General features: G+C 40.0%; 1 protein-coding gene across 5 annotated transcripts in view; it reads left to right on the top strand.

Moving 5' to 3' along the window:
- Nucleotides 1-12,747, top strand: part of ctif (CBP80/20-dependent translation initiation factor) — a 61,955-nt gene that overhangs the window by 33,299 nt on the left and 15,909 nt on the right. For 4 of the 5 annotated variants that reach the window (XM_026173597.1, XM_026173594.1, XM_026173595.1 and 1 more), the window contains exons 8-9: nt 6,056-6,132; nt 10,819-10,899. In XM_026173597.1, coding sequence (XP_026029382.1) covers nt 6,056-6,132; nt 10,819-10,899 — 158 coding nt within the window. The remainder of the gene's footprint in view (nt 1-6,055; nt 6,133-10,818; nt 10,900-12,747) is intronic. The other variant, XM_026173598.1, reaches the window with a different exon arrangement.

Raw genomic sequence — 12,747 nt, 5'->3', positions numbered from 1 at the left:
TCTTTTTTTCTTTTTTTTTACCTCTATTACTAACATTGACAGGAATGTCGACAGGAAAGTATTAGCAAGGGGGAATGATGCAGGACATGAGAGCTATAATAGCATCCCATGTTTCACTGGTACCTAAACAAAATAGGTTTCTAAACAGGTTTTCCTTTTTTTTTTCAATTTATAATTGAGCTGGATGGAAAAAAAAACAAGCACTATCCACTAACTATAATTAATGACTACTGTGTGCCAAAGTCAGAACAAATGCGTGGCAGAGGTGCTGCTCATGTTTCAGACTGCTCCTGGTGCAGATGAACACCTGAAGGTAACAGTCTGAAGGAATCTGCGTGGTTGTTTTAGGCAGTCCTGTAACCATGTCAGCCTGTGTCTAAAGAAAATTCCAAGATGCTAATGATGACAAAGAGTTCACAACCCAACTCCAGAGTGAATTATTTACTGTGATTTATGTGCTAACCTGTGAATGTCCTTGGCATGCTACAGGACCAGACTTCCCCTGAAGGCGGACGCGCAACACCCAACCGCAAAACACAATACACGCATAAAAGAGACACCACAGTCAGGCCTGTAAAATTCAAGCTGATTTATATTTCAGCTGTTGGCACGCTGTTTGACATCTGAGACTCGATGTTGTTTTAAACTTGGAAAAACTTGAGTTTGATGGTTTACATCACCATGCTGTTTACTTTTCTACAAAATAAGGCTGCGTACTACACATGCATATCCACAACTGAAGTCTAAAACTGAAGACTGCAGGAACGATCATTGTTAGCTATTAAAATGCGTGTGTTGTGCCAGCTCTGGCTTGTTAAGGCTTCGGTTAAAACAAGTGATGAATGTTTTAAAAGGAAGCTCTGCCTTCACATTAGCAGGACTCGAGCCCTCATCACTGCCAGCCCCTTTATTGCCGACTACTTCAAGCATATAAAATCCAAATTAAAAATATTCCTCAAATTTAGCTGTCATGAGTCTGAATCCTCATTATTAGCCCTAATTGTTCAATGGACGATAAAATTAAGAGTCTGAATAAAAGACTATTGACAGTGGTGATGAAAGGGGTTAATCCTTCTTTCGTCATTTTTTGTAGCACAGCTCGTCATTCATCTCCACCAGTGTATCGTAATCTTTGAAGAGCTACATTTGTTTTAAAAAACATACAGATGTGATCAGATCCACAGATAAAAATCAGTCTCATTTTCTATCAGCTCTTGCGCAGGCAGTCCCTCCCCTCCATCCTTGTCACGTCCACAGGGCTAGCACGGCCTGCCTCGAGGTGAGAGGTCTTCTGGCTGGGGACCAGGACAGTATGGGTCCTCACTTTGATCTGCCTTAAACTGGCTGCTACCTGCAGATAGCATATTCACACATGCAGCTGCTTGAGAGGCCATTCTACATTTCTCGTTTCCTGTCTCTCGATCACGCCTCTCTTATCTGATAGAAACTACTCACATTTTTTTCTATTTTTCTATTAATAGCGCTTTCTAATGAGATCTAACTAGCAATAGGAAATGCAGCAAGTAGAGAGTTTAAGAAATATGTGGTGGTGGTGGGGTGTGTGTGTGTGCGCGCGTGCACTCACTGTCATCTGGTTACCATTTGAGGGCAGAATTATAGCTAATGATATCCTAGAGGAGAACTACAGTAGCTAAACATGCAACAGTTTCTCCGTTTTCCTCCCTCTCAGATCATTCCAGTGGTAAGAAGAGTTAAATTATGAGGGAACAAAGGCAGAGTCTATAATATGGGTTAGTTTGTTAGAGGCTAAAAGCATGTGTTTATTTACATTTCCAGACTCTTTGCATCTCAGATTTCCATCAGAATTCAACTATAATAATTTTGGGCTCTTCAGTTTTTCTTTTGAGTGTTTTTAGATGATGTCTGAGTTTGCAGTGCGATGCTGTACAGGTATGTTCTGTACTCTGTGTGTACTCACAGTCCTTGGAGGAAGTTTATGAAAGGCTGGCATAAGTCATTACAGGACTAAAGAACCGCTGACAAACATTTTTTGTAACACAGTTTTCTTTTCACTTTATCTCACTCTTCTGTAATATATGGAAACCAAAGCTTGGAGCTCTAAAAAGTTCTCTCTCGTGTTACTTCTAAACCAGAGTGGTCATACATATACCAACCAGAATTGGCTTGCCAGGGTATCCAGTCTAGTGCACTGACTGGATCACTTCGCAGTGTGCCAAAAAAAAACTACAGGGGAGGATGTTTTTTTTTGTTTTGTGCACTAGAACGTATTGTGTTAGAAGTTGTTAAGAATGCATCATGTCACACGTGGTTGTCTGAACATTTAAATTCATCCAAACCGCAGGTATGAGTCATTATCAGTTTTACGGCAGTCTTACCAAAGCAAGCCAAGGAGCCATGCTGGTGCATGTCATTATAATGACAGCAGACTGAATTAAAAAAAAAAAAAAAAACAACAACAACAATTGAGACCAATTCTTAAATTGATCTAACTTCTCGACGTCTCAGGCTGTTTATGATCTATTGTGTAAATGGATGATTCGTTAAATGTATTCCTAACATTAAAATAACGGCAGAAATGTACTGATATTTTAGTTATTTTGCATTGAATTAAAAAGTCTAAGAGTCCTGTTTCATGTCAAGGTAAACTAAAAAAAATGGGAACAAAATATTAAAAATGCTCATGTGATCATTATCAAAAGGCATTATTGTCATTATACGGTCGATATTATCAAGTCATGAGACAAAAAAATCTTTGAGATTTAATATCGACCGTATTTTTTGTCATTCTTTTATGTAGAAGAAGAAAATGATGATACAGTATTATACAGCATCGACCAAAGACTGCACAGCACTCTGCCTCATGCACCTTTTTTTAAAATCCTGTCCTGTCTGGTAGCTTTTGCAATCAGAATTATGATCTGAATGCACTGTTGTGCCAAACGAGCCAGGTTCAGCTCTATAAATTCTGATTAGGCTCCTCTTGTTCAGGGTTTATCTGACTATTTCTTCATTTCTGGTCATTGTATTTAAAGTTATTATATTATATGTGGTATACATTATGTCAATGTCTAAGGCAGGACAGGATAGAGTACAAATAGAAATACACAACGTGTCGCCAACTGCTGCACCTGTAAGGAAAAAAAACATACAACACCTGGGACACAGAAATTCGAAAGTGTGTGTGTGTGTGTGTGTGTGTGTGTGTGTGTGTGTGTGTGTGTGTGTGTGTGTGTGTCACACAATGTACTTGAAAATGAGGGTGGGAGACCTGAAACCAGGAGTACCAAGCCTCCTGCACTCACTCTTATTGCACACTGCATGTGCTAGTCCTGCCTGTAACCATGGTAACAGCGCATAATGATGATGTTTGACTGACAGGGCTGATGTTTAATGGATGGCAGACAGTCTTATGTCCTTTTCACAAGAAGTGAACTGTGTAAGTAAGACATCCAACACAGTGTGCATTGGAAATATCCATGTTAGAACTAACTGTAAAAACATACTCATGTTTCTTATTTGTTTGATTATACTTTGTCGCTTCCAATGCAGGGCACCTTGTGCTATTTATTAAAACCCTGGGAAGTGTTAAGTCTTGATTTAAACTAAAGAACATTAATAACTGTTCCTCGTCCCTCAATGAATTATTGTTTGTTTTCATATCTCTGCTGTTTTCACCTGCACAAAAGTGAGGATATCCTGCTTTCCTCTTTCCTATCACATTTTAAACAGAACATATTTGAGTTCAGTTATTGGTACAATAAAAAAAGAGGCTTATAATAGCTTTTGTCTCTCTCTTATCCATTTTTATGCAGTTTTAGACACTTGGCTTCTTTTTAATACATTTGTATGATGATTGCTGGTGCTCAACTTCTAATGATTCCAGAGTGCATAAACACACACACACACACACACACACACACACACACACACACACACACACACACACACACACACACACACACACACACACACACACACACACACACACACACACACAATGTACTGGTCATTATTGAGTAAATTACTGAGTGTGTCTGTTTGCAGTGAATGACATGAGGCAGTGGATTTTCGCCATAGCCATCCTATTACTGTACAGTTTGTCAAAGTCATGCCTGCGAAAAACTAATCGCAATCAATAACTCTCACTCAGCTATTACTGTGGTAATAGTTCAGTCATCCTTTGGAAATGAAAAGGATGTTTGAAATCCTTGTTTGAAGCAGCCGATCAAAGAGATCTTCAAGGACAATTCTACATACTATAGGTGGATCAAACAGTTCCAGGAACTCCCTGAGGATCACTGCCCAGCAGGGAGCTCCGAAGAGAGATGGCTTATGCCTTAAAGGGATTTTTTTTTTTCTGTTTTTATTTGCATGGCCAATGAGAACTCTACAGTGATGCAACAGCTATTCAGTTCAGTTTTAGGTTACTCATATAGCACCAAATTATAACAACGGTCTCATCAGGACTCTTTGCATTATAAGGTAAAGACCATACAGCACTAGAGAGAAAACCTCAACAATCAGACCTCCTCTAATGAGCAAGCACCAGTGGCGACAGTGGGAAGGAAAAAACCCATTTTAACAGGAAGAAATCGTCAACAGAACCAGGCTCGGGGAAGGGCAGTAATACACCACAGCCGGTTGGGGCGAGCTGGTGGTTGGCAAAGGAACAACAGCAGCAATGACAGGATAGAAGATATCGCCAATAGAGTGTGTATGTTATATACTCTTAATGTCCAACAGGATATTAGGATATTTTTTCTTTTTATTCTTCTTCTTGGGGCAGCACAGTTGTACAGTGATAAGCATTGTGGCCTCACAGTAAGTGGGTTTGAATCAAATGGTGGACTGGTGCCTTTCTGAGTGCAGTTTGCATGTTCTCCCTGTGCCTGTGTGGGTTCTCTCAGCGTATTTCAGCTTCCTCCCACAGTCCAAAAACATGCAAACAAGGTTAACTGGTGATTGGCTGTAGGTGTAAATGTGAGCGTGAATGGTTGTCTGTGTTAGCCATCTGTGACAAGATCGATGGATGTTCTCCTATTTGTAACACCTAAATAGAAAAGCTTTTAACAGAAAAATATTTATGCCAAAATGTGACACTTCATTTGAAATGTAGCATATTCTAGTTTCTAAAATAGTCCCTATTTAGCATGTGGCTAAAACAAAACCCAACCCTAAATTTAGATTGGTTGCTGATGAACCAACAGATGCTAAGAGGCCTTTAAGTCCCATGGCTATGGCCCTTCCAAGGGTAAGAGAGCTGCCATTTTACAGTGCGGAGCTGCCTACCTGAAATGCTTTTTGTGGCACAGACTCACAGCCTAGCTTTTCACACACAGCATGAGTGTGGTCTTTTTCTTTCTTCTAATCCTGTTTCTTTATTTTCTTCCTACATCACCATCTCTGTGAATACTTCAAGTATCAGGCTGAGAGAAAATTGCGAGCTTCATTTCATGAATGAAATTTTCAGTGTATTTCCTCCAGCACATATAGGCTCCACTCCCGGTCCATTTTCCCCCAATTTTGTTCAATTTTAAAACCAGAAGTTGTTTGCACAGCTGATGCGGTACTGAGATTTTTAAAAATGGGCGCTGGTCTTGTGAAAAAAATATGCTTGTGTCTTATCATGTGCTAGTGAGTATGTACCTTGAAGGACAGTTTGAAAAAGATCCTGAAAACAGGTTTCTATGAACTTCGATACTTCCTCATTTCAGAAGTATCACAAGCACAAACGTGGGGGGGGGACTTCCTCCATGACTTACAAGTACTGTGGAAAAAGTTCCAGCAGTCACACAAGCCTGAATAAAAATTGTTGGTCAACTATTACTGTGAGAATTCTTGTAGCAGTACTTTAGTCATCCTGTGGAAAGGAACAAGATGTTCAACACTCTTCACTCTCTTAAAATCAAAATCATCATCAAGGACAGTTCTAACTGTAGCTGTAGACATTTGTGCACATACTAGCAACTCAAGTGTGTTTTAATGGATTATTGTTGAAGTCATGTGTATATTCTTTATGCTAGTTTTGAAAGCAGCGATGCTTACTCTTACTCTTTGATTTGTCTTGTTACAGGTCTTCCCACCCCTTCCTAACGAGGCTGAGATTGCACACACCAAAAAGCTCTTCCGACGCAGGAGGAACGACCGACGGTAAGCCTACACACACACACACACCTACCTCAGTAAGAGGAAACATTTTTCTGTGTTGGTGTCAGTGCAGTCAGGCCCATAGCCCTGACATCTCTCCCCATCCAAAGAAAAGTTGAGACAGTAATGCAGGTTCCACACTCCACTGCAGATGGGGAATAAAGAAAATGCACGGAGGAGACAAGTTTCTCCTCCATTTTCAAGTTGATTAGGTCTCTATAATAAAAAAGTGCCAGCTTTTTAGTCACTCGTTTTTGTGCCTACAATGTTCAAGTAATCTCAAGTCCAAACTAGGTTTCACACTGGCACATCTACTTTAATTGTATACAATGAAATCCAATTTCACCCAAGTCTGACTTCATTGAAACCAGGTCCTTAAAAGAAGAAAAGAAAAAAAAAAATCGCTCTCTCTCTCACTCTCTGCCCTGATGTCACTGGAAAACTGTTCTTCAGTTGCTAAGCGACCAGCGAAGAGAAAATATTGTGATTGTATTTGTGGTTTAAAAAGAGGAAATTGTCTCTAATTCAAATGGAAAAAAAGCACTTTTATCCTTGTTTTTAAGCTCAGAGGATAATTACTTTTGTCCAGAGCTTTTGTATTTATGTTTGATGGCCGCAGCAGCGAAGGCTTGGCAGAAAGAAAAGAACAAAAATATGGACCAACATCAGTTTGCTTGGGTTTTGGTCTATTTGTTTTTAAATGGGAAATATTAACACAAGACCATCCTGTTTTCTCGTGCACTCTGCTCCCAGGCAGTCTTACAGCTTACATGTTAGGGGAAGTTTTACATAGAGAAACTGCTGGCCTGTGTCTGGTTTATGCACAATTGTCAGGAATTTACACAACTCTCGTCTCATAAATTTGAATCTGCCGCCAACATTTGCATTCAGCCATCTGCGCCTGAATCCAACTGAAAAGGAATAACATTAAACGCGAAGAGGGATCTTGACAAGAAAACCTTGTCACAACCTTCTGTTAAATTTACATTCATTTACATTTAACCACAATGAATTACTTGGCAAACAGGTTTCTGCTGAATGACTTGTTGATGGTGGACTCTGGAAGTGTATTCACATTTTCAAACCATAAATTTCTTTCAGTGATGAGTGCATGCTGTCAAAGGTGCCACCAGGCTACCACTAGTGCTGTGCAATCAAATTTTGGTATTGATCCAATACCATTATCAATACATGGCCAGTATTACCAATACTGATATTTTTAACCTGCAAAGGCAGCTTGTGTAAGGGAGACCAGGGTATCATACTGTATGAGATGAATTACCTTCAATTCTGAACACATTTTTGTGACCACTAAACCACTGTGATTTTCACTTTCCATACAAAGTATCGATCCTATCATGCTACTATGGGTCTGATGCCAGTGATGCTAGCTACCACCCTAAGGCATCACAGTCACACAGGCCTAGAGGCAGCCCTCTGGAAACATCTAGTTGATAGGGAAAGAAGTACACTCCCCTTTTCACAGTTTCCCTACCACTAGCTGAGTAAGTGGGGGGCGTTTGCAGACAAGTCAACATCTTCCATGCAGATTACAGGTGATTACGGGAATCTGCTAATAACCAAAGCAATCACAAAGAGCTTTTGAGGGCAGCACTTATGCCTCTTTGCTATCAATTTTACCTAGTGACAGCTGGCAACCTCTGCATACTACTCACCAACCAGACACATTTTTCCCTAACGACCTATCGTTGTCAGGGGTCTTTCCCCTAGTGACCGAGGGTTGCTGACCCGGTTGTGTTACTGGGAACTAAACTGTCTGTAAATCTTTTTTGGCCTGACCTACTTCGGAAGTTGATTAAAAATGAATGATAAACTATGGTTTCTTTCGCCCCTCATAAATCATCTTAATTCACTGTAGTTTAACTCCATATTTTCCCCCTGGTCCTCAGTAAACAACTGCTTTACACTAAAAAGAAGCATCACACAGAAAGCAAAATGAAGCTAAGGATGAAACATGTCAAATGAGGGATGAGGCAGAGGATAAAAAGCTGGGCGGACATGAAATGGGGATCAGTAGAGCTGGAAAAGCAGGGAGCAAAAAGGAAAAAGCCATGATTGTTCTCACAAGCCAAACATGAAAGCAAATTATTATTTTTTTTAAACAATACAATTATTAATGAAAAAGAAAAGCTGGGAGTTGAGAGAAGAAGAGTGTGGAGTAGAGTTAAAGTGGAATGGCTAAAAGTAGGTGCAGATTTTATATGTAGAGGGTCAGGAGAATGAAAAAAAAAGTGATATGATTGGGTCATGCCAACAGAGCTACCTATTACAAAGCTAAAAGCCTTTCTACCGACATGTGGTTAGTAAGCAAAGCCAGTTAACAAAGTGAAAGGTCTTTATAAAGCTTAACATGTCTGCTCATCAAATGCATTTACCACATTTGTTTCTTTGTAAAACATGCTAATCTTTTCCTGTAATTGTGCAACTAAACACCAGCAGTCACTGTAAATGCAAACGTTGTATTTAGTGATTTATTTTGTCTAATGTCTCAACACAGCTGAGGTAGGAGAAGGAGAAAAAAAACATGAGCAAACGTGCTAAAAGCAGAAGATGTTGAAATATGGAAATAACTATTGATCATTTGACTATTTGTCCGAGGCATGCAGGCTGCGCTGAACAAAGCTCAAGAAAGAGAAACAGAGTGGGACTGAGAGATTGAGTAAAGGAAAAGTGTAGGCTGGCTGTGGCAGGAAGGAAAAGAAAGGGGAGGTAGTGCATGTGTTTCTACTTTAGTAGGCACGTCAAGCAGGGCTGAAATTAGTTGTGATTTACTGGAATGTGCTGCTTACCGCTTTCTGCTTCAAAACAGAAAAAGGGGGCAAAGAAAGAGCATAGCAGATCCTTTCTTCATCATACCTTAAAGTCTTTCTTTAAAAAAAAACCCCATTCTATTAATTAACAAGAAGCTTTTTACACATATTGACTTAATTTTGTCTTTGTTGGAAGAAGTGCACTTTCTCCACAGCATCACTTTAACTGTACTCATGACTAAACAAACAACAAACACTAATCGAGGATGATAAACATCCCATTTACAACACATCATAGCTGAAACCTGTTAAGTGTCATTGGAGCTGTTGAACTGAGAGTTGAAACGATTTAAAAACAGTTTGTGTGGGACTAAATGTCACCGCAATGACTAACAGTTCCGCTATCTTTATGATTTTTATGCTCTCAAATATGAGTAAACATCTGGGGCCAGAGGCATGAAATTGTGCACCAACAAAAAAATACAAAAAGAGAAAACCAGAAATGCACACTTTCTGTTAGATTTATGAAGATGAAAGTAGGCCTGGTTCCGTTTTTATACATCTCAGTTCTAGTACGAGCCTTATGTGCCCTGCTGAACTCACGATTTCATATCAGGGCTTATCCCCGCTCAGTGACTCATTAAGCCTGTGAAGTAAATGCATTGTGTGGCACTTGGCGATGTCTTTGAAGAGCTGTCATTACAAAACGACTGCGATTATTTATAGCACCTGTTTTATCGCGTGTATGCACACACTCATCGGCCACACGCTCGACGCAAATATCTAATCAGCCAATCACATGAAATCATCTCAAACTGGTTTCCTGAAAATGACAATGAGTTCACTGCACTCAGATGGCATGCACAGACTCCAGCAACTGTGTGATGCCGTCATGCCAATATGAGCCAAAGTCTCTGAGGAATGTTTCCAGCAACTTATTGAATCTGTGTCATAAAGAATTAAGGGAAAATGCAAAAGGGGTTACACCCAATACTAGCAAGTTTTAAATAATAAAGTGACCTGTGAGTGTATATGACATGTCATTTTAAGCCAACATCAGGTAAATGAGCCATACTGAATAATTGATAACCCTCCTATTAACCATAGCCAATATTTTGAGGGTTTTCCTTTTGTTTTGTTAACTAAATAGTCAAAATTATTTAATGTGAGTGATTCTCAAATTTAGAGTGATGGAAACTGCAAAATTATTTTTAAAAAAAATCATCAACATAGAATGCATTATACAGAAAATGATGTGTGACAGACATCTGAAAGAGGTCTGCTGCTTCTTCTGCACCCACCATGAAACGCCTGCTTTACTGACTGTAATCAATAAAAGCTCTGCATGCATGTATGCACACACGCTCAATATGCTTTGGACTTTTAAATCTCAAGACTTAGCAATGCAAATATTCAGTCAAGCAGTCGAAACCCATCTCCCCACAGTCCATTAGGCCAGCGTGTTGTGTTCTTTATGAAGCTTTGGCCCCGTTATTGACTCGTCTGGCCTCCGGGCGTCTTTCCCCTGGGCCGATCAATTGTCCAGTCTGGGTCAGCCGGTGGTTCCATGAATTCTCCATCCACATAACCGTGCACGGCAACAGTCGTGATTGATCATCAGCATCCTGCCTCCTCCAATGATCATGTCTGGCCATTAATTTCACCTTTTTAGTTACCTTAGCATTCTTTCTGTAGTTTTGTGCCTGTTGATTTTATGACCATTATCAACCTGTAGTTTTTGTTTGTTTCCCTCTTTGCCGCTTTGCTTTTCCTTCTCTTAAAACCTTCCGTTTCCTCCTTTTACGCTCTCAATTAAATCCCCCCTGCTGTTTTCTACAAACTGCTGCCACTGTACTCAACTCTTCATCCATCCTTCCAATCACCTGCACTGTGGCATCCCCATCTCTCTTGTCTGTAGAGCATTTGATCAGTTCACCCGAGACCAGTTAACCGTACTTCTGCCTACTGGCCCAGGGGGAAAGCGTCAAGTCTGCGCCAGGTTAGTGACAACATAAGAAAGATGCTCAGAACAAGACCTGAGTACAAAACGGTGGAAAGTGCATTTGATTGATTCTACTCAAGACACCCAGAGGTCAGATAATGGTGTGGTACTCACCCCCCCCCCCCCCTTCAATCAAACACACAAATGGCTCCATATAATGAGGAGGTGGAGCCCGCCAGGCAACATCAAACACTAATTTAAACCGGTTAATACCTTCATATTACCAAACTCATCATCCTCAGACAAAAAAAAGAAGTAATTTCTCATTTCATTAGAAGCTCGGTCACGCCAGAGTCAGGTCTGTTTCCAAGTAACAAGACAGTGCGAGATGAAATTTCATCAGTGGCCCCATCCCTAATGCAAACATCTCTTTGGCATTAATATGACTGATGGGCGGTCAATCTGAGCAACGCTCTCTCTACCGCAGAGCTCACAGTCATTAAATATGATTTACATTTTATTTCATTCTCACTTTCACCCCTCATCACCAACACCAGTAGATCAGAATGGATTAGTGTTGAGCCTGAACTAACAGCTACTGTAAATATCTAATGAATCAAATCAGAGTATATATGTGTGTGTGTGTGTGTGTGTGTGTGTGTGTGTGTGTGTGTGTGTGTGTGTGTGTGTGTGTGTGTGTGTGTGTGTGTGTGTGTGTGTGTGTGTGTGTCAAAGACAGACGTGTCATATTCCTCAGCTCTCTTGTCTTGCAGTGAGCAGCTTAGCAAATTAAACATCATCATTAGCACTGAAGTCCTAATCCGTAAGGCATCTGATTCTTTAGTCTTAAACCTACAGTAAATACCCCTCAGGTGTAAACTCTCTCAAAAATAGAACTGCAGGACCATCTGTTTACAGCTCAGCCTAATCAAAAATGTAAAAAATAACTTGGACACCAAAGCGGGGACTGTTAAATTGGTCGCTCACAATGACCATAAGCCAGATAATTTAGTGATTAAAATAAAGCACTGGTTAAAAAAATAAATATATTTTTTTTAAATACAGGAAAAGTTACAGGGTAATTTTTTGATGCAAAAGAAAATCATTCCTGTGAAAGAGGCGCTGTCGTTCTTTACAGAGGGAACCGCTTCAATTAGCAGTGCGATTACAAACACGTCAGGCCAACGCAGATCAGGCTGAGACGGAATATTTATGAAGTGATGAAGGTAGGCTCTTTGGCAGAGGAGACTCACAAGATGAACTGTCTTCCAACCTCCCAGAGAGTGGAGGAGGGAGGCCGGGCGAGACATAAACCACATGAACACACGCACAAAAACAATAAATACGTTCACACAAACACTCCTTTACCGAGAGAGCTACCAGACAGGAAAAAAAGCTAATTGTTTTTTTTATTACTGATGGAATCAATTATTTGTAGAAAAAAATTCCTTAAATATCATGCGCAAAACTCTCTCCCCAAACCATGAATATTTCAGTTTACATTGCTTTAAAACAGAGAAAGCCGATCCTCACAGGACAACCTTGATCCAGCAAATGTTGGACAACTAAGCCTTAAATCCAACATAAAGTCTGTTGTACTTTGTAATTTATTTAGTAACTTAACAGGCTATGCCTATCAGCGTGCCACTACCAGTTAATTGAACCATTTAAGTCAGGGGTGTCAAACACGGCCCGGGGGCCAGAATTGGCCCAACAGAGACTCCAATCTGGCCCACTGGATGGTTCTGAAAAATTAGAAGGACGGTGTCAATTTTAGACATTTAACTTCGTAGGTTTTACAGAGTTTGCTGCTGACAGACCTCCTCCACAGCCATTTATACGACTTAAGTATTTAAGTAATAGATTAAAAAAAATTCAGTGAGAGAAATATTTCTGGGGTTTATT

The sequence above is a fragment of the Astatotilapia calliptera genome, chromosome 7 (genome assembly GCF_900246225.1).
Source record: "Astatotilapia calliptera chromosome 7, fAstCal1.2, whole genome shotgun sequence".
Classification (NCBI taxonomy): Eukaryota; Metazoa; Chordata; class Actinopteri; order Cichliformes; family Cichlidae; genus Astatotilapia; species Astatotilapia calliptera.
The sequence above is the reverse complement of the archived record's forward strand: the minus strand, read 5'-3'. Positions and strand labels throughout refer to the sequence as shown.